The 26735-nt window shown below is 42.5% G+C and overlaps 1 protein-coding gene across 8 annotated transcripts in view; it reads right to left on the reverse strand.

The window, feature by feature from the left end:
- PTPRT (protein tyrosine phosphatase receptor type T) overlaps nucleotides 1-26735 on the reverse strand; it is a 469438-nt gene that overhangs the window by 95165 nt on the left and 347538 nt on the right. For all 8 annotated transcript variants that reach the window (XM_063349659.1, XM_063349657.1, XM_063349655.1 and 5 more), the window contains exon 12: nucleotides 8259-8532. In XM_063349659.1, coding sequence (XP_063205729.1) covers nucleotides 8259-8532 — 274 coding nt within the window. The remainder of the gene's footprint in view (nucleotides 1-8258; nucleotides 8533-26735) is intronic.

Consider the following 26735-nt stretch of genomic DNA (forward strand, 5'->3'; position numbering starts at 1 on the left):
TTGGAGAAAATCTCTTCCATCTGTGACAGACTCTCCTTGGCCTGAGCAGAAACACACAGTCCCGTCATCTTTCTCCTCACACTTAGGTTGCATGTAGGAATGGGATGACTGCAGGACCCATTGGGAAACGCAAGAGCGATTCCCTCTGATCTCTTTCTATGCATTCCTCAAGATATGAGTCAGCTGCACTATCTGGATATAAGTAACCCTGTGTCTAGTCTAAAAACCATAAAATATTCAGGACAAACCATCCCTTTGTTGATCTCGCCTTCAAACTCTCTTAAGTAACTCATAGATCATCGAGGACAAATCACGTATGTCTATTAAGGACATCCTTTCCCAGCCACACAGCCCCCAGTGTGGGACTGAAGCACTGTTTATCCCAGTAAACCAGAGCCATCTCCCTCTGGTGCACTGACCCCTCTTCTCCCTCAAAACTCAACTCCCCCACACAACCTGGACAACTGTCGGCACTGCAAAGTCAACACAGCTGAACACCAGAGCTCCCCATTCATCTCCGCCTCCTGTATAATCAGCTCAAATCGCCAGCTATTCTGGAAATCCAAAATCTTTATTACTAGTGATGATATATGAAGCAGGAAACCCACAGCTTTATTTTCAGAGCACGGCCTCAGCACATAATGCCGGGAATTATAAGACAGATAGATCCTGACGTAGTTTACAATCTAAGACAAGGTGACCTGGAAAATCAGCGATGAAAAATAAAATAAATAAAAAATATCAAGATAGCATTTTTGCAGCCTAAAAGTAGGCGGACACTTGCTCACATTTCGTTGTGGAAAATTTTCTTGTGTATGTATTGCTCTCTGCCAGCTCCAAAGTGCAACAAAAAGCTGGAGAAATTAGTCAATGTTGAGAAAAGAAGAGGTGAGAAAACAAACCCCAAAATCTTGTTAATGACGCTGTAACTGATCTCATTTGAACACGTGCATATTCCTGCACATTACCCTCCCACAGGGTAATTTGAGAAGACAGGATGCAGTGTCTTCTGTTTGCATCTACATCTACTAATTGCTGCATTTAGCACAGACAATCACAGTTATTAGAAGACCATGATCTGGCACTGCCAAAAGCAAGGGCGATCAATCAACAGAGGAACAAGGCATCTGGACTTCAGAACTTCATTTCAAGTTGCGTCTTCTGAGAACAAAAACATAAAAGAAACCTGCACAGACACCAGACGTCCAGCTACTAGGGTTGCTTAAGTTTAAAGACCTGAATTCAGTCCATATTCTGATAAGGGCTGATTATTCCATCGATTTCCATTCATCACCTCATTGATCAACCCACTGCTCATCTCTTTGGTGTCCCATAAAAATGAAATCCCTTTCGATTTCCTCTATTTTTCTTTGATTGATGCTGAGAATTGTGAGTTTGTATGAACTTTTGTACCAAGAAGCAGAATAAATAAATAATAAATACAGTTTTCTTGTTTGTTTGGTTGGTTTTTTTCCAAAAAAAGCAGTAGAACGATTTTCCCATGATCGCGTTTGTTTTCTGAATAATACTGCTTTGGATTCAGACAAGGTACTTTCCTTCCCACAGTAAAGATGCTTCTCTTTAGCCAACAGTAAAGCAGGTAATTCTCAGGTTTATGTGAGGTAATTTACGCTGGTAATTCTCAATTATCTATCCCGATGGCTTAAGGCAACTACAAGAAAAATAATGAAATAAAGGGATAATTAAAAAAAGGTTTAGAAAAGCAAAAATATTTCCCCAAATTTCAGTCTCTGTGTTGTTTCTGAATGTTCTTTCAAATGCTGTGATACCACAGAAGTTTTAAAAGGCCTTATGTCTACAATAATCGTAATGATGACCCAAGATCCTACCTGTTCAGTATAAGGTACCTGGTTTGTATTATGGCTGAAGTGACAGGAGTAACTTAACGTAAGATCGCAGTAGCGCTACTTTTTGGCTCTAGATCACTGCCAGGTTACAGCAGACGTTTTATATCCAAACACTAAGAGAACAATGTAGGCATATTTTAATCAAGATCCTGGAATAGGAACGCACTGCATGAATACGTCCTACAGCTCTTTCATTTTCATTCAACTTTCATTTTCCACCATGCACCGTATCCAGAAAGCTAACTGTGTATTACGCCCACCTACATGTTTACTAGAACATAGAATCATAAAATGGTTCAGGTTAGAAGAGACCTTAAAGACCATCCAGTTCCACCCCCCTGCCCTGGGCAGGGACACCTCCCACCAGACCAGGTTGCTCCAAGCCCCGTCCAACCTGGCCTTGAACCCCTCCAGGGATGGGGCAGCCACAGCTTCTCTGGGCAACCTGGGCCAGGGGCTCATCAGCCTCACAGCAAAGAATTTCTTCCTGATATCTCATCTAAATCTCCCCTCTTTCAGTTTAAAACCATCACCCCTCATCCTATCGCTCTACTCCCTGATCCAGAGTCCCTCCCCATCTCTCCTGGAGCCCCTTTAGGGACTGGAAGGGCCTCTAAGTTCTCCCCGGAGCCTTCTCTTCTCCAGGCTGAACAGCCCCAACCCTCTCAGCCTGTCCACGTACCAGAGGTGCTCCAGCCCTCTGCTCATCCTTATGGCCCTCCTCTGGACCCATGCCAACAGGTCTATGTCCTTCTTGTGCTGAGGACTCCAGAGCTGTAAGTTTGTTTTCTGTAACTTCCATATGAATAAAACATGATTACGATGTACCCTCACTCAAGGCTGAACCCCAGCTAAATTCTTAAGTCCGTGCGCCATGGACACAGACCACACAAGGACCATATTTCAGAGCACTGGCAGTCTGTTCCTGGAAAGCAGACCCAGATCTACGGTCAGAATGAGCTGGAGACCCTCTGAAGAGAACCCAGATTGTGCTGAGGAGCTGTGGAAGCCCCTCTCCACCAACACAGCTCATGCACACAGACCTGCAACTACACACCATGAGCTTGTTTTAGCATCCCTCTGAATTATCAGATTCTTTTTAAACATTCTTTTAATACCATTTGTTTCTTTTTCAAAGCAAGGGAGCTGATGCTGTCTACTAATTATTTACGTTCCTGAACGCACATTTCACTGAAGTACACTGGATGATAACAAGTTCTGCCTCTGTCTCTTTAGTGTTTGTATGGGAACAATTTTCTGCAGAAAAGGGCTATGAGGGCAGCAGGACATATGTTTATGCGACAGCTGCATCTTCACAACCTAAAAGGGCAAATGATTTTTTTTTTCTTTTCCTTTAAAATGACAGCTTGCTGTTTACAGACTACAAACAACAATAAAAGCGGCAGAGTTTTTTCATCCATCTGTTTTCACACCCGCCATTTTTGCTTTCCTTTACTATTATTATGACTTTGCAGTTGTTAGACAGCGCATGCCTTGTCTGAAGAACCACCTGCCAGCAGCAGTGAGACCTGCTGTCCCCAGACAGTTCGGGGCTGCCCTGCAACAGGCACGGTTTCATCAGGCAGCCCCAACTGGGGACCGGCAATTTGACCTTCTGCTGGTGCACAGACAAGACAAGAAATGACCACTCTCCCACTTGGCCTCAGTTTCCACTTTAGTTCCCCACGTCCCAGAGCTACACACTGACCGTGTTCGTTGGCGACCTGCTTCACACAGGATAGAAGCTGTGGTTCTGTCTGCCAAACATCTTAAGGAATTATTTTTTTCGTCCTTAACAAATTTTGCCTATGTTCAGGGAAGCTTTAGATCGTGTGTCTCTTTTTTATCCCACTGAAGCTAACCAGTTTCTGTCTTTAAAATTAATCACGTGCCTATGTCTGTGCAGGGTCAATGGACTCACTTGTAATTTCTATTGCCGGCTTAAGGTCCTAGTTCTCAGACAGACCAAGCAAAACCTAATATTGCTTTCCAGTTATCAGCTATTTTTAGTATCCGTGTAATTTGGACAAGGGAGGTCTAACAATGTGGTTAGGGCTTTTATTATTTACAATAGAAAGTTATTGCAACGGTATTGCAAGTTAATCACTGAATACCCACACCTCTCAACCTCTCAAACGGGAGGCAGACCGCAGGAGGATTTTATTTACTACCCAGAAAACGCTCAGATCTACATACCCTGGCCCAAGATGGCCAACCAGATGTAGGAACAGGCGCTTACGAAGAGTGCAGTGCTTCCACAGCTGCTTTATTTCTGCCCCAGCAGCTCCAACATGAGATTAAGAAGGAGTAAACCTAAGTGGAGAAAACCGTACACCTGAAATCCTACTGAACACACAGCTCCTCAAAGCTGTTTAAGAGTTCACAGAAGCAATGCAGGCACCTTGGTGCCACTTCATTTTTCAGAACACAGCTCGCGCCGAGAACCTCGCTGTTTTTTTCATGGGCCATCTCCACAGGGATGAATGCCACCTCTCTGCTGGCAGCTCTATCCACACCTCCAAAATGTCCCAGAAGAAGAATGTTGTGCACGGTGAGTAGACCTGTCAGCATGTAGAAATCCAGCCTGAAGTCCCCTGATAATAATGAACTGCCTGATTGTGCATGTAGTACAAGTCATTAGAGAGGAAAAAAAAATCAATAAAAATCTCTGTAGAGTCTATCATTCCCTCAAAAATAATATTCGCATCGATTCCTGTGGTGCTACTTTTCACAATTCGGGCCTGAAAACATCATTCACCTGTTGGACCACCAGGCTGCTGGCAGCACCCCCCCACATGACTCCCGCCGCGTTACAAAGGCTCCTGCCTCATCTCCCATTTAGAGGAAAAATGGCCAAGAGTTATTGATAGCAACCGGGCCATTACAGGTTTCATTTTAACTCGATGAGGTAAGACGCAAGTGCAGGAAGGATTTTTAGGAAGCTCTGGTTTCTCAGCTGCTCAAAAATTCCGGCAGGTTTCACACAGCAGTCAAAGAATCCTCCCCATCCGAGGGTGTTACTAGATCACTAACCAGAGACTGTCACCTTCAACGACCCAGATAAAGAACTTGGGGACAATAAAAACTCCAACATTTACCTTCAATGATTAAGTCAGTGTAAGGATAGGAGAGTATAAGGAGTGTCACGGTGTTGCCACCCTGGCCTCACCTTTCCGAGGGATTAATGCTGCAAGAGCTGGTGTTTTAAGGGGGTTGAGCTCAGGGGGGGTTCTCAGACAAGGAGAACGTCATGCCCTGTCAGGCAGCCATCTGCAGCTGGTGGCACTGCGACAACCAGCAACCATCAGCTCGCTACCTGGATGGCTGCGACGGCGTGTGTAGAGATCCTACCAGAGCAGAGCGAAGCCAGTTGTCCGTTCTTCCTGTGTCACCTCTTCTGCTAACTGCTTGTAACAATTAAACAGTAACTAACGGTGCTTCTCACCCCCGCAGTTCCAAAGCCTGCAGCTTCTGGTTCCTTTTTCTCTTCCCACCCCCTGCCCTGCCTTACTTCAAACTCTGACACATTTCAGCTCAGCATCTGGCTTTCAGCAGTCCCTATGACGGAAATTCACACAATTTGGAAGCGTTTTGTATAACGAAGCTGAAAACCATTCTGTTTCACGCATGTTCTATTTAGACCCCTGTCTGGAAGCAGCACCACATTGACCAAACGTCATGCAACTGGTCACAGAAAAGAATTCAGCCAGCGACAGCGATCTCATTCAAACTCTCAAACAACAAGTACAACATTGCACAAGAGAAGGCAGAAAAGCTCGCGATCTGGTTTCGCAGCAATTTGCCACACTTGTTTTGCATCCAGCTGTTAATTACATTCCTTTCACTGTAACAATCGTGGCTAATGGTTGCAGAGCAGACGAGAACACCAAACGCGCACAACCCTCCACGTACAGAGGAGCTGAAACAATGCAGAACTCCTACAGCACTTCTACCTCCTCCTCATCAAGTTTTTTTGACCAAATACAGAACGTTTCTTCAAATTAAGCTCTCCCCAGAGCCCCACATTTCCAAAGGAAGATGTTCTGGTTCACTGCAGAAAGGTTTCTCATTGCAGGTTCCAGGTGTGGAAAGAAGTTTCATCATTCCACAACTGTCAGTGATTAATGAAACTATAGAATATCCTAATTAAAAAAATGAGTGGCAATGTTAAGTTTTTCATGTGCAAGGGAACATAAGGCTATATTTTAATTGAGCTAAATTGTTACTGTTCCAGATTTTTTGCAGATGGGCATTATCAAAAGCGCCACATTGCAGCCGTAATTATTCGTAGGCTTTACGAAGCCCAGTCAAAGCTGCTCGGGTTATAGACATAAGTGAAAACATAGAAATCTTAAATACAAATTATACCTGTAAACAAAACTTATAATTTACAGCTGCAAAAGACGGGATGAAAATCAAACCCTAATGTTTGAAGTGTGGGGCTTAAGGATTTTATCCACAAACAAAAACTATAACGGTTACTTCTTTGAAGATCCATATTCCACTCTTGGATATTTCCTCTATATTTTTTCCCATAGCACTGCACTTCCAGGATATATAAGCACATACCGCACCAATAGAAATTATTAAAACAAGAGGCAGTTTCTTACTCAAATAGGAATTTGTTTTGTCTGGCAGGATACTTCTCACGCTTTCACAAACTGGGCCTTGTTGCATACAGATTCTTTTAATTAATTAAGCTTAAAAAGTCCTTTAGAGTCCTGTGTCCCCATTAGGACAGCCCACGCAAGTCATCCTTTTTTGAGTCCTTATCACCTCATATGTAGAGAGTGTGATGCAACCTGTCAGCTACAGAGATCCAGAAAAAGCAGGAACCACACATTAGCGCTGCCTTAATCCAGAACGCCAAGCGAAGCCTACACTTCCATTCATACAACCCATTTAGGGCATATTATATTGTACTTAAGCAAATAAAGTTTTTTCTTCCCTGGGGATCCATTCACTGGCAATTAACTATCACACAAGGGGGAACTAACTAGGCACTGAGAGACATATACATATATTTCACAATTTCCTTTATAAAGGCAAATCCAAAATTGAATTAACTGAGCACTACTGGAAGGAAACTCTACCGACCAGAAAGGAAACCAAGGTGAAAAACAGTGTTGAAGAGATTTGTGCTTGTCAGGCACACAGCGGAATCTCTGCAGGAGAATGGTGATGAACGAAGGCAGTAAAACACCAAGATATGTTGTGAACATGAATTGGCATTGCCAGGCTGTTGAACGATGTATGGTCCTCTGTGACGTGCAGCTGCATTTTGGGTATAAAAGACACTATCCCAAGTGGAGACCAAAGCCTACACCATTCACCTTTGATTGATTTTTCTAATTTTGCTCTTTCAGAGGTGATGTCTTAGAGAATTTACCTATGTTAAAGTCAGATTCACGAAAGCACCGGCAACTGTGTTAATAACACACTCGGCTACCCAACTTCTTGATGCCATGTTAATGCTCTAAGACTCTTCCTGAAGCCAGAGTGTCAAATTGTATCATGTTACGTGATAACAAAAAACAATTAGGGCAGTCAAAGGGGAGGAAGGCAAATGACTGCTTAGACTGCATCTAGCCTGCACGCTGTTAGCTGAACAGACCTGAAACAGGGAAGGTAAAAGAGCAGGTCATGAACTATTCTAGGCTGGAATAGAAGAACAGAAGAGGGAAAAACAGACCTTCACTTTTCCTGTGACGGGATCTGCTGGGGCATTATGTGTACGTCATTTGAGTCTGAGAATAGTGCAGACTGTGTTTCCTGCGCTGTCTTCATTTTAAACTTGATATCACAGAGTAAGTTAATGTAAAAATATAGCCCAGGGTATTCAAAAGGAGTAAGACAGACATGCGCATAGTCCCCCCCTGCAGTATGAGTTCCTCAAGCTGAAAATTCCAACCATAAATACTCCATTATGATGTGACCGAATGCAAACTACAATGCAATCCAGCGCCATAGCTTTTGGGTAGTTCTCATCTCCTAATGCCTTCTCCAAAACCGCAAGCACTGTGAACTGGAGACTATCACGATACTGCAGTTACATCTTTTAAAAGCACAATAGCCCCTACTCTGACATTCATGCATATGTAAGGAAAAAAAAACCAAAACAAATTGTAAGCAATTAATTTTGCAAATCACATGCCAACGTGTGTCTTTACATAGTTCTGGCTCCCCAACAGGTTTCTCACTGGATCTGGGCATCAGAGACTTAAGTGAAAGAAAACTACTGGCATGTTTAATTTTCATCAAATTTCTGGAAGGGGGTAGCAATGAGGAACAGTTAAAGTGGCATCCGATGGAGAAGGAAGGAGAAAGACGGGGAGGAGAGACAGAGGTGGTCATATGTACAGATACAACTTTAATTTTCTCTGTACTTACTCCATTTGCCTTGCTAAGAGCCTGGAAGTAAATGCTGTAGCTTTTCAGGGGAGAAAGTGGAGCGTTCCAGTAGCCGTTGTAGGTTTTGTTGTCACCCACTGTGAAAGGCTGTGTGACGGGCAGGTTGATGGGTTTCAGCTCGGCTGCAAAGTAGTGTGGGGAGTCAAGACTGGAAGCGTTCTTGTAGCTCACTGGGACAGAGAAGCATTCAATGATGTCTGCAGCTCTCCGTGCTTTCTGCAGCTTCTCCTCCTTGACAACAAGTTGATAGACACTAGGAGGGAGAGAGGAAGGTAAGATTAGACCCCAAGAGCCTTAAATATCAAGAATATTTCCAACAATAAAAGGAAAAGACAACGTAAGAAAAACACCGCGAGGGCATCACAGCAAAGACCGTTCTTGGCACCCAGTAACAGTGGCCACATATGTTACTATGCGGGCAAGATGTCGAACTCTTGCTCTGTTGATTTAGTTGACTTAATCAAGGTACACCTTGATGAAAGTCAGAATAGATTTCAATCATGTCACACTTTGGGAAAAAGACTAAATAATAAAATATCCAGTCTATAATGAATTTATAACGTACTGAATATTAGAAAGTAGGTGCTTCCTTTTTCAGCCACCAAGTTGAAACATGAATTGTTTGCTTGGGTCAAGCAGTGATCACGGTAGAGGAGAGCATTAGCAGGTGGCAATGGCATCAGATCCCTTTCGCAATAGTTTCAGGGTGCCAGAACCAGTTTAGAACAGAAAGATTCTCAATTCTTCTAAGAAAGTAACTTTTTTTGGCCCTCCCTCACACCTCTTTTTGAGATATATCCTGTGACGAAGAGTTCTGTAACATTAATTCCTGATGGCAAGTCTCCTCCTACCTGCCATCACCGCAAGGCTGGGTTATATACTCAGCAGGTGGCTTTACAGCTCTCCCAATTCCCTTTTGTTTCAGGAAACAAAAACAACAACTCTTCATATTCTTTCCAACTCTATGAAACATTAATCCTTTTCAATTCCCGCTAAGCTTTTGGCCTCTATGACGGGTAGACATAGTGCTTAGAGATATGGTTTAGTGATGGTTTTTGTCAGAGTTAGGTTGATGGTTGGACTAGCTGATCCGAGGTCCCTTCCAACCTCGGCAATTCTGTGATTCTATGATATGTAACGATGATCTTGTTATTTCTAGCTTACTATTTCAGGCTGGAGGAGGTTGCAAGGTATTCAAATGCACTCTGCTTATTTTTTTTTTCCCTCAGGCAGTTAACAAAGCCCTAAGTTCAATGCTGCTACAGCCGAGGCAGGTTTACTGTCTGCTTAACACCGCTCACCCATTTGACAAAGAAAGATACCGCTGTAGTCATTTTACTTTTTGTCAGGATATTCACATGTGCTGCCCTCACCTGCCTGTGTGAGCCCGGTCCTTTGTTTAGTTAGACAGGGGAGATCGATTAAAAGATGGGAAACAGCCAGCAGTGTATCATTCTCCCGGCTTTCACAGGCTCATTGTTGCAGAAAGATTGGTCTGAAAAATTTCTAGCATAGCAATAGCTCATCAATGCTGCTGTGGGAAGTGAATTTCTGGCACTTTCAAGCTGGAGTGAAACAAAACCCAGCTCGTGCTTTTGAATTTGCTGTTTTTTCAGGTCTGCGGGTATCTGGCACACTCACTGTTAACGACGAGGCGGTCAGCGAATCACTTGGAAATCATTTGGCTCCCACTGCTCGACACAAAACCAACTAATTTTTACAAGACCAATTTATGAATTACTTAGTACCGAAGTCATCCTCGCGCAGGATGCTACTAACGTTTGCTAATGCAGCAGGAGCACCCACCAGATGTACAGATTGCAGCCTCTAATGACATCCCATCAACGTTTTGGAAAACTTTCCTCAATTCTACAGTTCATTAGAGGCCTTAATAAAGTACTGTAGATCTTCTCCAGTATCTATTTTATGATTTCTATAAAGATAAACAGGCTTCCCAGCAACACGTTAAGTATCATCACCGAGGATGTAGTGGGAGCTGTAAGCAAAAGCCTGTTTAATCCAAGCTCTCCCCTCAGCTTAGCAATAGAAACTTTTAGCTTGCCATGTTGGGCACTGCTTACTAACAGACTATCTGCAGATTCTTATTCTGACCCTTCTCTCTGGCAGTAACGATCTACTGGGAAAGTCTGTCATTTGGTTTGTCAGCACCGTGCAAAATTGTAGCTGACATTTTTATGGGCATTTGCCACATGCTTTCTAACCTAAAAATGCTTGGTTTCTATTTTATACAATCCCAAACACTTGTCTTTTCTGTTTACAGAAAGTGTTTCCTTCATGTATACACATAAATTTATATGTATAAATATATATAAATCTCCTTTCAGCCTAGACAGAGGCCAAGGGTTCCCCCTTCTTACCTCCCAAAGCGTCCAAAGGCCGACTCTCGCTCTCTTGGTGCCCCCCCTTACATACTTGTCTGTCTGCAGAGACGTGCCCCGGGGACAGGAATTGCCAGGTAACCGAACTCTTTCCCTAATCATCAGAGAACTTATTTACCTTTGAAGACATTCTCTGTTTCTCCCTTGAGGGTTCTAATACATGCTCCACCAGTATAGACACTCTTTTACATCATGAGAAGAGTTTTGATACACAGAGAACCTCCTAACAGCCACTCTTCTGCCTGTATTCCTTCACATTTTCACTTTCCGACTTAGCCATAAGGCACTTCTTCCTTCCATAGGGATAACTCACTCTTTTAATGACCTGAAATCTTACTTTTAATGTTTATTCTTTTGGAATAAATGGAAGCGTCCCTGGAAGCACAACGGTACGTTCATGAGCATTCAACTGAAATGTAAGAGACGTCCCACTTGTGTTCAAGTTAAAACCCCATTAATCTCCTGCTCGAATACTGTCTCCTTTTCTATGAACCAAGAATCTGAGCTGGCGCTGCGCTCATTGTTCACCCTAACACACCTGCTCTGCTGAAACTCAGGATGAGCGACTGACTGCTTTCTTGGCATTTTTGTCCTCGATGCCCCTGCTCCCACCAAGTGCCACAGGACGTGCGTCTCCATGCGCTCTCCCTGTGTGACTCGGTGACCATCATCCTTCAGCCTCACTCATTTCTCACAGTCCCAGTTATTTGGCAGTGGTCGAGCGGCCACTCTCAAAGGAAGTGGTCAAGTGGCCAAGAGCGTGGCTAGTTTCAGAGATTACTCTGGACTGAAGATTATCACATTGAAAAATTGTTTCCTTATCAGATGATTACTCTGGGTCTCGCTTTCTGATATTTTGATCCCAATATTTTGATCTTTTAGACCCTCCAGAAATGCAGGATTCCTAGTTGACCCCTGTCTGGCACACAGACTGCTACAGTCTCGTTTCCTTTCTTTTCTGCCACATCTTTGTATTTCAGGTTATGCTCTTTTCCTCATGTTTTGTTTTTACCTACAAGCAGAATTTTCCAGATTGCCTTTAGGGCATTTTCAGAGATCAACTTCTCTGCATTAGCCAGTGAAGCGCTGCAAGGCACATCAAGGGCTTTCCTTCCATACCCACTACCATCAGCACTAAGATGCTCTCGTAACAGTTTGCCTCTTCATTGGAGCAAAAAGCCAATGATCCTGTGTCTCAATGACATTCCTGTGGGAATTCTGAGTAACAGGCATCCAATTACCCACCCTAAAGTTTGGCCAAACCATCTGCATTCCCACAATAATTCTCAAAAGAGTAAAAGTAATTCAACTTTGCTCAGAAGATGATAACTTCCCATGGTACAGAATCACAGAATAGTTGGGGTTGGAAGGGACCTTAAACATCACCTAGTTCCAAACCCCCCTGCCCTGGGCGAGGACACCTCCCACCAGCCCAGGTTGCCCCAAGCCCCGTCCAACCTGGCCTTGAGCCCCTCCAGGGATGGGGAAGCCACAGCTTCTCTGGGCAACCTGGGCCAGTGTCTCACCACCCTCACAGCAAAGAATTTCTTCCTGATATCTCATCTAAATCTCCCCTCTTCCAGTTTGAGGCTGTTACCCCGTGTCCTATCACTACACTCCCTGATCCAGAGTCCCTCCCCATCCTTCCTGTAGCCCCTTTAGGGACTGGAAGGGGCTCTAAGGTCTCCCCGGAGCCTTCTCTTCTCCAGGCTGAACAGCCCCAACTCTCTCAGCCTGTCCTCACAGCAGAGGGGCTCCAGCCCTCTGGTTATACGTTATGACCCCTAAGATTGCGGTCGGGCACTAACTCAAAATAAGCTCGGTGAGAAGGATCTGGCCTTTTTGGCCCACAAAAGCACTTCAGCTGCAGTCACAGCTCTGTGTCCATCTTGAACAGGGTCAACCATTTGCAACTTGTTAAGACTGACAATTTTGTAATACACAGCAGTGAGATTCCAGCCAAGGGAAAGGAGGAGTACTTCTCCAAAAAGAAGTGCTAGAGGGAAGGAAAAAAAAGTGGACAATGGCAATAAGGAGGAAATAGCCAGACTATTCTAATAACTCTTATTCTGGCTACCAGGTAGGCAGCAACACGGATCTCCTGGGACTCTGCCCCTCTAAAGCTTCAGAGCTGCTGCTTCCAGCCAGCATCAGCTAAGGCGCTGCTTCCATAGCAGCAACCAATACACCAGTTGAATATGCCCAGCTGGATAAAAGAAAGTTTTCAGTGTCATACGTTGGAATTACATTAAAAAAGAAAACAAAAGCAGAGCATTAAAACTCCCAACAGTATATAACAACTTCAGCACCAATAAACTGAAAGATGATACAGTAAAACTAACAGCTACATTTAAATTTTTAATATTCAGCCAAATGCGCAAACACTGCAATCAGCTGCACACACGTGCATGCTGCAGGGCAACAGAAGCAGGGCTCTCACGTTCCCAGTGCTGAGCTACTCCATGCCACCTCAGCACAGCCAAGTAACGCTGCTGTCCCCATAAAGGGCAGGGAAGGACTGGTTTCCAAATGTCCATAAGCTCCGCTCTCCAGAGAGCTCTCCAGGGATTCTCAAGTCTGGGCTACTAACCAAATGCCTGACTTCCTAGAAGGCTGGGGAGCTGCCTGCCCTCATGTGCAGCTGCACACGCTTATTAGAAAAGGAGGCCAAAACTGGATTCCTCCATGAATTTCGCAGGTCTCAGACAGATAAATCCACATTACTTTAATAGAAGCTTTTTAAAGTTTTTGACAGCTCCACTTTAAACTGCTGATAAAAGCACCCACCATAATGGTCGCCACCGCACAAATGTTGTCTGTAGAGGAAGAAAATGTGCTCTTATCATCATCTACAAGGTAATCTTTTAAATGATGAGTTCTCTATTCAGCACGGAAGCCCAAGTGCGGAATAATCAACATTCCAAATCACAGCCTGTTCCTGTGCGACCGAGCTCACTCTGAGCGCTGTTAGACCTCTCCTTCCCCTGCTCTTCTTTCCTTTTTGTGCCGCTGGAAGCACAACGTGAGGATGGACGGAGGAAGCGCTTGCCCACAAATCTAACCATGTATTTAGACACGACTCAAGTCCTGGATGCAGGATGCGCACGAATGCGGAGGGGAAAAGCTGAGTCAGAGCTTCCCATAAAGCATTCAACATCTGGTCGGGGCACTTTGCTACCCTGACAAGGTGAAATCTTCGCTATAATGGTAGGGTATGAAAAGGAATATCATTTCTTCGTAACCTCACAGTGATCCCCTCACATGACTTATTAAAGCTTAAAAGAAACAATGCTTCTGCAGCTTAGTACTCCCTCTGGACCAATTTTGGTACTAAACTTTCTTAAACGTATCATATAAAGATTTCATAGGTTTTCATTTAATTTTAATATTTAACACATAAATATATTATCAGCCATATATTATTTCCAATAATATTTTCTCCCGGGGAACAAAAATAAGTGGCAATTAGCATAGCCTGATCTTGCAGTGCATTTTTTAGCAGATTATTGTGAGCAGGTTTTGCGGTTCACCCGACAGAGAACAGAAACTTCTCATTCCTAGCCCAAATGAACACATTACTTGCGGAATAGTTAGATAGGCTTGATAGGCTACAGGAAATAAGATATTACCAAAGGGTAGAGGTGTCCTTATTAATAGCTATTTTAATTCAAAGAATGAAGGACAAAAAGAGCAAACAAAGTAAGGATGGAAAAGATGCGCGTATTCTAATAGCTGTGTCATCTCAGGCTGAAGGCACGTGGGAGGTAGCAAACGAGACGGAGCTGGACACTGCATGTCCATTCTCGCACCTATTCTGTGGAATTAAAGAGATTCAGCACTTCTGAAAAGGCTATCCAAACCCATGAAAATTTAACCCAAATTCTACCTGACCAATCCACAAGAATTAACGCTGCAGAGAGGTGAATAAAAGGCAGCGGGTGCATATGAACAGAGTCAACCGTACAATAATTATAGCGACCAACAACCAATTCAGCTTCTTTTCTCTTATTTACAACGCCAATGCTTTTAAGAAGATGTCCTTAGGACCGTAAGAGCATCGTCAGCATACCAGTTCATACCCTCGGCAAGCATCACAGAGACCTCACACAGTGACTTTCTGCTGCAGAGCTCTGAAACAAGCTACCGAAATCAGACAGAACTTCGGCCATCGAACGCCAGGCCTGCCCGCTGGAAATGTTCACTGGAAACGCACCCTCAGACCCGCTTCCCTGGATGTTATTTAAACGCGGCAGCCCTGATACCAGCCAGATTATTTTTATTTTTTTTTAAGAGCCTCTTTTTTAAGTTAAGTCACAGAATCCAGGCTACAGATACTTAACACGAGCTTCTTTATCATCTGGTTTTCTAGTTAACTTATGACCCCGTTAAATCCAGTTAGGCCAATTTAAATATATTTGTATATATCCATGAAGGTTCATCGCCTTTATTCTGACAGCATGGAGCGATCTCCCAGGGTACTGGGATGGGAGAGGGTTTGATGTCTTGCCTGACACCCACATTTGGAATTCAGATTAGCTGTTGAATGTGCATATGCTTGTTTTAGGGCCAAGCTGATTTTAGTGACGCAAACTGAGACAGAAAAGCGGCATCAACAATGTTATTTTCTCTTTCCTAAAGGTATCTAAATAAAAACCTGAATTCTGCCACATAGACAATAAGAAACAAAATAATGGAAAATTTCAGGAAATGTAATAGGGATGGAAGCTAGAAATATCCTATAAAAATCTATCAGTACTCTGTAGTGCTTATTCTTAAAAAACTGTGAAATTAAACAGCAGATGAGATCCTTTTTACAGTGTGCCTCCTGCCCTCCCAGGAACTTGTATAAAAGGGATTTTGTAAAAATAAAAATTCAACAAAACCACATTAAATTTCTAAAAAAGTTTTATATCTATTTGAATTCTACTAAAATTTACAAGAACGAAATGGATAAATCCCATAAAGCCTGACACCGAGACTCGCTGTTCTCCGCCTACGCGGCATCTACAACCACGCTTTCCTCTGGCCACAGCGGTGAACGTTTCCTCTGCGGGCTCCTCCCGCAATCCTGTAATCCCACGTTCAGGCATTCCGAGTCGACAGTTTCCAAGCTCCGAAAGTTTTCCGGGTTCAGAAAGGTGGCAATATATTCCTGAGAACTGAGTTACCTACTTCCCATGCTCTAAAATGTCACCCTTAATATCTTCAATAGCACCTTTAATCAGAAGCTCTGAAACTAATCTACAAAACATAATGAACTGAGTTCCACCGGCACCGAGGATGTACGTACAGGACCCAGCGTACTGTTCTGCAATTTTCTGTCTATTTAAGAACTGATTCGAAACCCATTAAAATCAATTAAAGATTGCTACTATTCCCATTAGGCTTTGGAACAGCTCCATGCAGAATACAATATGCTGAAGTTAAGGTTAGTTTTCAATAAACGTTCCTATGCATAAAAAAAAAAAGAAAAAATAAAAAAGAGAGATTGTTCTGCGATGTCATCTTCTGGAATATGCTTGGCTATTTCAGAAATTCAAAACCTAGCCCATTATGAATACTGGGCTGCACTATCATCAATATAATCATTAAAAGGAATCGGCTTGTTCGCATCTGCAAGGCATTCACAAAAATAAAGCTTATAATAGTGATGCTACTTGAGGAAATAGTCTCTCATATTGCAAAGTTATTCACACCAGACCCTTCATTTGAAGTTATTTTTGTGTGTTCTTTTAACATTCATTTAAATTAAACAACTCGTCTACTACATTCACTGAAGTTGAAGAATACCAACAAAACCAAAAAATTCAGCCAAATTTGTAAAAATGGCATAGAAAGAAGAGATGGTAATTGCTGCCATTGCTGTGAAAAAAACCTGCTGAGATAGAGCCAATAATAATGTAATTCATTTAATCAAGAAGGATGATAAGAGAGTCTCTTCACATTTTCTTCTACTCTAATATTCAGTTGTCTAGATTTACTACCAAGGCGTGTTGTACCCTGGAATTCATGAAACAAAGGGTAGCGATTTCACACTTGGATAATACTATTTGGAGTCAGAGTTTTCACATGGGCCTTCTTTTATGGCTAAAATTTCAAGCTTCGTCAAATTTCTTTAGTGACTGAAATGGGCACTAGAAAAAGTAAGGAAGTTTGAAGACTGCGTGCTCCCCGTATAGAAACGGGATACAGTCCCGTATTGTCCCCAGTCAGTATCAGTACAAGTGATGAGCCACCCGTGGGACCGGCAGCGGTATCTATTTAGGGAATTAATTGTGCACTGTGTCAAGCTTTAAAAAAAAAAAAAAAAAAAAAAGGCAAAAGCAAACAAAATATTTGTATTCGTAATTGTAGGAAAGCATCCTGCCAGCGTCACTATATCAAATGCAATCTTCGGCCAGAATACTTGGTCTGAAATTTGTTTGCAGTCATACTGCAGCATCACGTAAAATTCCCACAACTGACTAGTAGGAGGGGATTTTTTTGGTGGTGGTTTTGGTTGGGTTTTTGGGTTTTTTGGTAAAAAGAAGTAAAAATGTAATATCAAATGTAACGTCACATGGCCTCAGACCCTAGGTCGCAAGACTTTTATCCTGACAGACTTGTGAGGCGCAACAGATAATTAACCCACCATTGCAGATGTATAAACAGTGGCACGGAGAAAGCGCAATGAGTGACTTACCCGGGACCACACAGTATCAGTTGCACGTAAACAAATCCCCACATTCTTGTCCAATATTCCTGCTTCCACCCACCAGCCAACGTCTCCTGTCTAATGGAGTCTGGAGCTTCCAGCCTGAACACACGCTAATCCTATAAAATCTTTCAAAAAGGCAAAACAAACAATAAAATAATGCTACTTCTGGGCATCCTTTGAGATGTGACCTGCAGAGATGAGGGAGGAGCAGACAGCGCTGGGAAAGAGAGGTGTTCTGGAGACCCCCTCTTTCTTAAATCTGCACCACCAAAAGACACAACGGCTTGTCAACCTTCCGTGAACGCCAGTAGCGATGTTGTGCCAAGGGTGTAATGGTGGTTTAAATGAACAGCTGTGCACGTGTGCACATATCCAAACACCCATGTGTGTGCGCGCACATACGTGTGTATCTATACATAAACACATATATTAAAAATAGCGCTTCCGACCTCATAATGTTCCACTCACGCTTCTATGAGTGACTAATGACCATGTCTTTCCAAGGAAGGACAGGTATTGAAAGAAATATAAAAATACAGTTATTCCCATTCACTTCTGAGCGAGCCTAATCATCGCCGTAGCGTCTGCGCACAGCAAACAGAAAGGTGGCAATGTGCACTAAAAGTGAGTCATTGTCAAAAAACCAACTATATTGACAATCAGTATTTACTGCCCAAAAAGAAGGATTTGTGTGCTTAAAAGCCCTTTTTCCCCAGCTGTATCATTTGGTCTAATAAAAGATGCTATCCATGCTCACAATATTGCCTCCTTTCCATCCCCAGACCACCAGAACACCGCTACTGCATCTATTTACTTGTATTATATATGCATCGTTCTTTTAAATGCTTTAAAATTCTCTCAGTTTAATCTTCTTGGAAATAAAAATTTAAAAAAGAAAGGAAAAAAAAAAAAAAAGAAAAAGAACCAGAGGGCATTTCAAAGCTCTGTGTTCCATTATCTCAACCATCTCCATAAGCCTGACCTGGCGTGCAACACAGATTAGACATAATAGCTGCTGTTCCCCAGTGGAACGGGCCCAGTCCCTATCTCTCCAGTTCAATGTTATTTTGTGCTGGCAGATTAAAGATAATGAGTGCAGACAGATACGGCTTTCGCTGCAACAGCAGCTAATGTTAGTGGCTTTGGAGGTGTTTTTTCCCTCCTGAGCCACCTGCCATCTGTTTGATCTACACACAAAAAAACAACCCCTTTTTTGTTAGTGTCGCTTAGCATTAAACAGGCATCGCTGACTGAGGGCCTGTCGCCGTCCTCAGCGATCACTGGTTTAAGACCAGAAAGAAGTTTCAAGGACAATAAGAGCCAAAGTGGATCTTGAGCGAGCTGCAGGGCGAGGAGAGACTACGGCACATCCTTACTGGGACTGGCTGCTACCTTCTTCTGCCACCTCCTTCATAATAGCACGGGCTTGGACAAGGGATGGGTATATTTGCATACATTCTCAGTCAGAATTAATTTGGGTATTTCCAATGGCTTCCATGAAATTACGTCCATTTGGATGCAGAAATAATCTAGTTTGGATTTCAAAGCTTTCTGTCCCTTTGACACAACCAGAGCTACCAGATCGCGGAGGGAAAACTCACCCACATGACTCTGATGTCTTTTTTAAGAGAGAACACTAGAAAAATATTTTTGTTGGTTTTGTGTGTGTTTGGTTGGTGTTTTTTTAAACTAAAAGGCTAAGAAGAACACAAGACAAATAGGAGGAACCCGCACCGCTTCTAACCTCAGGAGAAACTTCATTACTAGACAAGGCCCATATGGCCAGGTAAGAGCCTCTTCACAGTTATGTCATCAATGTACAACAGAGAAGATGAGCTCTCCTGGGTAAGGATAATAGAGATTTTCAGCGCCTGAAGATGCAAGAATATCAGCCAGATTCCTTCTGCCTTTTCTGGACACTTTGTGCTTTTCAGAAAGTGCAAAGAGATCATGCTTCTGGCACCACGAGAGGTCTTAAGTGGTACCTTCAATATAACATGTCCTGCCCTGGAACAAAGGGAAATTGAGGCTGGAGAAAGAGGAGAAGGAAAGTCTCAAGGGCAAGGCCTTCTCTGCATCAGTTCTCTGCTGCTCTGTAATTATCTGTAAACAACTTTTACCTCCACCATAGCAGGAACGGGGCAGATTCAAGCATTGGGAGTTCGCATCTGATAATCCTGTACTTCACCAACTCTCTTCAAAGCGAAACACGTTTTTGATGCAAGAGAAAACACAAAATATAGGGTGTACCCTTTGGCAGAAAAAAATAATCATCCTGCATCAACATCAGCTCCTGCAGCTACTTAGGGATCTGTCAAGGTGGGCGCCGAGGGACGTCAGCTTTGCCTCCTCTTCTGTTTTGCTGTTTGACCTTTCCACCAAAAATACTGCGTTCTCTGCCTCTTCTCGCCTTCCTCTTTTGCACCATGACTACTTTTAATTAAACCAGTCCCATTTCCCCTTCCTTTTGCACAGTAAGCAAATCCCTCCCCATCTCCCGGCTCTGCCTTTTGCTTTGGAAAAAGCGCTGTGCAAGGAGAACTGAAATTATAGAGAGGCAGAAAAGCATCATGGCTGCAGAGGTTTATTCTTCTGAATTGTCTGGCTGCATTTATGATAATCCCTTCATTCCATCTGCAGCCCACGCACTCGTGCAGCAACCCCCTTTTCGAGTTCCAAGAAATTATGCATTCATTATGGAGGAAATTAACACCTCAAAGCAAACTATAATTAGGAATTCTTCAATTCGGTTTATGCTTTTTCAATTAGGCCCTCTATAATTTTAATCACGGGAGCATTAACATGTTTCCGGAATTTATATACCTGTAGTATAATTAAATCCTGAAATGCCTTAGTCTGCAGCAGCAAAGCAGAGCTTACTCATCTTCCCTTTTATTGCGTTTTTCTGTTATTACAGACGCATTGAGGGGCACCTGCTAGCGTAAACATCGCCTGCCACATGTGACAGAAAAGAGCTCACTTGCCCTCCGAACTCATCATCCTCACTCCTGGAGAGGGGCTGTTGGCCGGATAAACCTCATGCGCGGCTTCTGAGGGGTGGACACTCGCCAGGGACTCATGCCCAGACTCATCCCATCTCACTTGAAGAACGTCAAGGAGCTGCTTCGATTAGGTAAATCACCCGCCGTGGTCCGCCAAAAGAGCCGAGCTCCTTCCCGTGGGCTGCTCCGACCCTGAGTACCTGTGGTCAGGCTCCGTTCAGCCCATGGAAGGGGCTGATCCGAGGGCTCTCGCAGGCAGAAGGACCCTGGGCAGCATGCCTCAAGAAATTCTGAGTTTCTAATTTTTAAAATCTTTTACACAGTTTGCTATCCTCCTTTTATCCTGTGATAACAAGGAAGGGGCATATTGGCTCTGGGAGCCGTGAGGAAAAGAAATGTCTTGGAAAAAGAAACCTTCAAACTGGCAACCATGGGCATTTTCTACCGGTTGACAGCTTGATGTGAGAAAATGGCCATCAATTTGTGATTCTCAGCTTAAAGTTCAGACTTCATTAACCTTTTGATTGCTGGAATTTAATCTGACAGTTTACGTGGACAGCATAAAAGATTTATGCAAAAACATTCATTCCCCCACTCTCAGTATCCGCAGGCCCTCATAAAACTAAAAATTGTTAGCAAAAGCTTCACTGTAGAGCTAATAAAATGCTGCTTGACACAAAAGAATTGTGTCTATGTGTAATTTGATTGTTAAAATATTATCATTTAAATATATGCAAATTTTATGGCTTCCCTCTTCCATTTCTGTCTACTGCCAAAGCTCTCTGTGGAACCGTCAGTAAGACACGGCAGGTCACCCGGGCTCAGAGACCGGCGGTGTTTCTGCCGGCTGATAAATGGGCAAAGGCAGTTTTATGACCTGTTAAGGGACAGTATTCTCAGATGAACAATATGCTGATCCAGTAAGAAAACGCATTTCCTGCACCAGATGAGACAATTGACACAAAATGCCCCTTATCTTCAATTTTTAGGGCCAACACCTGGCTTCAGGAGGAACTAAAAAACATCAATTCAACTAATTATGCCATGCGACATAAAAGACTAAATATTCCTTCCTGATACTTCAAGATGTCGCTTTGCATCCTGAAGCATCCCTGTATCTGCTGATACAGTAGGCAAAGCACTTGTAAGATCTAGGATAACTTCAAGTCCCATTTGAAGTCTTCCTGTACGATCTAACCCCACCATTCAACGACTCCAGCTCTGGTCGGCTCACCAGGGTTCAGACACACTGATGAGGTCAAGCCTGCAAATGCTTATTATAAAAATGCAACTCTATTCTGTTCCTTTTTGGTATCATAAACATCATGCTCATCCACGCAGCTGCCGTTACCCAAATCCTCATTTCTCTCTCTCTCACATTCACACGCAGTTAAAGAAAAAGCAGATCTGTTTTATCTTTAAGAGGAAAGAAACTTGCTCATTTACCTTCTAACTCTTGCCTCAATGAAAGGCAGAATGCCATGCAGGAGAAACCCAGCTTGAATGATTTCAGAACAATATCCCTAAGGTATATTATAGGAGATGTTAATTAATACAGATAATTAGGCTTATAATATCAGAAGCCTAGATTAATAATCTCATTCCTCATTAGATACTACAAAATTAAAAGATCTAATGTGATGACTGTTTGCCCTGTATTCAATCAACCAAGTCACGTGGTGCATACATTTGAATACGGGTTTAGAAAAAGCAGGGCAGGAGTTTCATTTCCCAGGTATTTATAACATGCCTATCAAGGCAACTGAACTTTGAGAATTACCAAGGGCATGATAATTTGTTATGCTCCCCATAGCTTTCAACATTAGAACCTTTTTTCATTGTTTCACTGATCCTTGACTCCAGTCTTTATTTTCAAGCACAAGGTACGCTGCGTGGGAGTTTTAAGAACAAGAAATTGCCACCCTTTCTTGGCATTAATGAATTAATTATCAACATAAATGCCTGAGGCAAGCTCATGCGATGCCACGAAGAAGCTGCAAAGCAGCGAGCTGAACAGCATTGCTCTCACTATAGCAGTGGAGATCTAGACACCAAAGCCACCATCTGGAAAACAAACAAAAACCCACAGCAAATTTTGCAAGTTTATAGCTGCTTGTCTCATTCCTCCTCCACCACGGGATCAAGGTCACTAGGCTTGCAAACCGCCCCTTCGTAAGGACGGAAAGAATTACTGTGCGTTAAAAACAAAATCAAAATAAGGGTGCTAGCGAGAGGGATACAGGAAAGGTAAGCTCAGGATGAACAGATGATGCCTGAAATCACAAGAAAAGAAAGAATGATCTGGAGATTAAAGTTATAGCCTATGGCTCCAGAGATTCTTAATTTCTACTTTGTAGCAGACTGAAATGGAAGGCAGGTTTTATCACGCCAAAGTCTGAGTTCTCCAACATAAAACGGAAGCAATATCGCTCCCCGTCGTCAAAGGAAATTTCCATTTGTTACTATACATAGGAATACCTAAGTACACAGACTTCATACGCCATTGTTGGAGCTTGGAGAAAAACTTGACCATAAACCCAGAAAAAACACTATTCTTAAGTGTTCTGTTAAATAACACTAGAACTGTTTTCTCTTAATTTGTTTAGCATCACGTACACCAAAAATATTTCCTTTATTTCATGCTTGGGAGACCAAGAATCAGATGATAATACTCAAGAGTAACATGGGGCTTGGTACACATTAATTATCTCTCCTACTGGCTTGCTGTTAATGTGAAAATATTTGTTTCACCTTTGCTCAGTACTTCTAAATAAATTTAAAATATTTAAGCTCCTGTTTTCCTATTTAGATTTATTTCCTTTAAGATGTACATTAATAAAATAACCCATCCTTCATCACCATCAAAGCGTGATACACCATCAAGTATCCAAGCATGGCATGCATACACAATAAATGACTCTTACCTAACTATATTTCTCCAGGATCACTTACACATGCTACTTACACTGCAGATGTATTTTTTATATATATATAAAAATATATATAACTTCCCCCCAAAAAACATATATTTGCATAAAGGCAAGTGCAAAGATTGAGTGCCTGTGTGCTAATAATATTGTTCTCTACCACGGTACAGGGTCAGGTGCCTAAAGACCGTCCTGTACCTACGTGCTGGCAGACACACAAAAGAACAACACAGATTATTTACTGATACACCTCAGAGAATTGCAGGGAGATTAAATCCATCTTTTTCCAACAAAAAAAGGTCTCCGTTGTCTGAAACTCCAAAAAATAATTGCAGACTCTTCTCTAACGTCCTTCTACAGTGTCCTACAGTTCCAATACACAGAGCAGCATATCGACAAGGCAATCACACCTAAGGGGAGCGTTTATCTAAACTCTGAAATCCTCAAAACCAATACACGCTCTGGAAATTTGATTTTCTCCATAACAGTAGTATAGGTAGATTGATAGAACCAACCGCATGTTAATAAACCAGATGGACTTTCAAGTATCCAACACACAAGAAAACAGCCCAGTGGACATGTCATGTAGATAAAAATCCCTCACGGTGGTATTTTCAAGCAGTGAATGGGATATAAATTCTCAAATAGAGGTCTAAAGATGTCATATGTGAATAATCTATGAAGGACTGACTCAGCCCTCCTGACAATAACCGATTCAAAGGCAGAAATATCCTCAAAATCACACTGGAGATTTTCAGGAAAGAGTTGAGAAGTGAAGATTGGGAACACTTGCATTCTTCTTTTCCTCTTCTGAATCTATTATAGATGAATGTCAGTCTTCAGCAAATCAATCACAGCACCATTCACGGGCTTTAGATTGATATAAGAACACCTAAAAGTTATTTTTAAAGGGCAACGCGGAGTCAAGCTCTGCAGGTTATACCATGGAAAATAAAGGCAAGAATGAAACGCCTGTGCCACAAGGGAGAATATTTATGCCTGCTGATGTTTCAGCTTTCTTTTGGCAACAGGACAAAAACAGATGAAAGAATATCTAAGTTTATATTATTTCTATTAGTTCACATGGAAGTGTCTTCACTGTTATCTATAGATCGTTAACAATGCCGAGTTCATGATCATTAGTTTTATAAACAACCTCATTTAAGATATTTATCATGAGCACTGAGGAACATCAGAAATGTCTTAATGTTGAAAGTGACTTTGGATTTGGTGTACCTGCATTTCAGATGAATGGAAATAAAATGAATCTTATTTGAAATATCCTACAGTATTACTCTAAAAATGATCCTGCAGACCAGACTCCAACTGTATGCTGCTCAGCCTGCGGCAGAATGAAATGACACAAAGTCACATAACAATCTTATATATAGATCCTAGTTCACAATTACGTGCCCCACACACTCCAACTCACTATCCCCACTATGGAAGAGGAAATATTAAGAATAATTACTGTATAGTCAGGTTTTTTCAGCTTCACTGTTCAGAAGGACTCTAATAAAAACCCAGGGCACTGCAGAGCAGACCCCGTCTGGAGAACTGTCAGGTTGAAGAGATGAGCGGTCAACCTATTCCTGCATAGTGAAAGACTTCAATATCAGAGGTTTTATAAGAAGGTGTGAGGAAAATCTATTTCAGACTACTTTCAAGTACCTTTTCCGAACCATCTCAGGCAGGCTGGGATACGAAAGGTCAGTGTGCGAAATGGAAGGGATGGAGGAAAGCATGCTCACGTCTAGGAGGGAGGCCAGGAGAAGAGGCATCCTACCAGCGCGCTGCAGCATGCAGGGTCCCCTCCGGGACCTCGGCACCGGCTCGCGGCTGCGCGCGAAGGTTTCTCAGGCATCTGCCTCAAATCTGTGTTTTCACTAGTGCCTTGGGTAACCGAACAGAAGATGGCATCAAGCTAAGAGGGGCTCTAAGCCATTTAAGTCATTGTATCAGAATTTTAAAGCATTTTGAAAATCAATTTTATCATATTTAATAGAGGTGAATGAGAAATACTATACTTGTGAAGGACAAATAAAACACACGCAAGCAAAAGGTAGAAAAACCAACCAGACAATAACAAAGCAAATATATTGGATCTCAGCTTGAATACGAAAAGAACGCTGAGGGGGGAGAAACACCTCCTTCTTGTGCGTTAAGTGTCACAAGCAGTTCGCAGTATGCTGTTCTTCTGATCTGCTGGGTGCTGTTGAGGCCTCCGAGGGAGTGCTGCCGGCTTTTGGATATGGTATTTTGAGAGGATTTGCACAAATTGGAGAGCGTGCAGAACAGACCGAAAGAAAAGGAAAGAGGCTGGGAAAATCTAAGGTTGAAATAACTGGATTTGTTGAGGCTCGATTAAGAACAGTCTGTATGATTATACAGAGAAAGGTATTCACACATTCTGAGGCTGTCATGGTTAATAAAAAGCTAAAATTCTCCCCAAGACCCCCTCCCTCCACTCCCATCCATTCTGGTTTTCATACATGTGTCTAAGTCAACGGAACGGGCTCATTACAGGAAGTAATCTTATCACTTAGACGTGGCAGGTAAATATTGCACACTCTGCAAATATGTGCATAATAGGCTACAATGCAATTAAAGAAATCAGAATGAAAATTTATTAAAAAATCTCTACCAAATTTTTTTATAACAGATGCATTTGCTGGAAACGACATTATTCACTGAATGCAGTTGAAGTATAGTAAATTGTCTTCAAGAAAAATCACAAGACTTTTCAATAAAAAGACAAAATAGCAACACTCTTTAGACAGCAGGTGGTAAAACGAGATACAGGAATGTTCCCCCACATAAAGAAATAAAACAAAACAGAGCTGTGTGATTTTACTGCTCTTTTCCAGCAGAAAAACATCCCTAAAGGACTCAGAAAATAGGCTCCTAAATTCACTCATATGGAGTACCAGAGATTGAAAGAGAAACTTTAAAATATATTACTCAGAAAAACTAGAAAAGGGATGGTGCTAAGTCTTAAAGAGCAGATTTTTTGCTCGAAAGTGTCAATGCAATTTGGGGGAAAGCTGTGACATGGGGTGGACCACCGATTGATACAGGATATCTCACTAAATCCAGTAGTTTACAATTTGCTCCTGAATACTTAGTGGGACATCCTTCAAATGCACTGAGAGCCTGTCAGTGGGGCATGGAAACCCAAGCCACTTTTGAAAGAAGGGACTATGGGTTTTTAAAATACCACCCATAGGAAAAAAAATCAGACATCTCTCATGAAAACTGGAGGTCAAAGCCTGAAGAGCCTACAGGCTCCGGACACCTCTTCTGCAAAGCAGGATCCAGCATTTTGACCATAAGCGATTTTAATTCACGGTCTCAGCTGAGGAGCCGGCAGGATGAATGACCAACCGGCACTTCTGCCGGCGCCAGATAAGGCAGTGCCGGCGCAGAAGGGA

Source organism: Chroicocephalus ridibundus, chromosome 12 (genome assembly GCF_963924245.1).
Source record: "Chroicocephalus ridibundus chromosome 12, bChrRid1.1, whole genome shotgun sequence".
NCBI classification, from domain to species: Eukaryota; Metazoa; Chordata; class Aves; order Charadriiformes; family Laridae; genus Chroicocephalus; species Chroicocephalus ridibundus.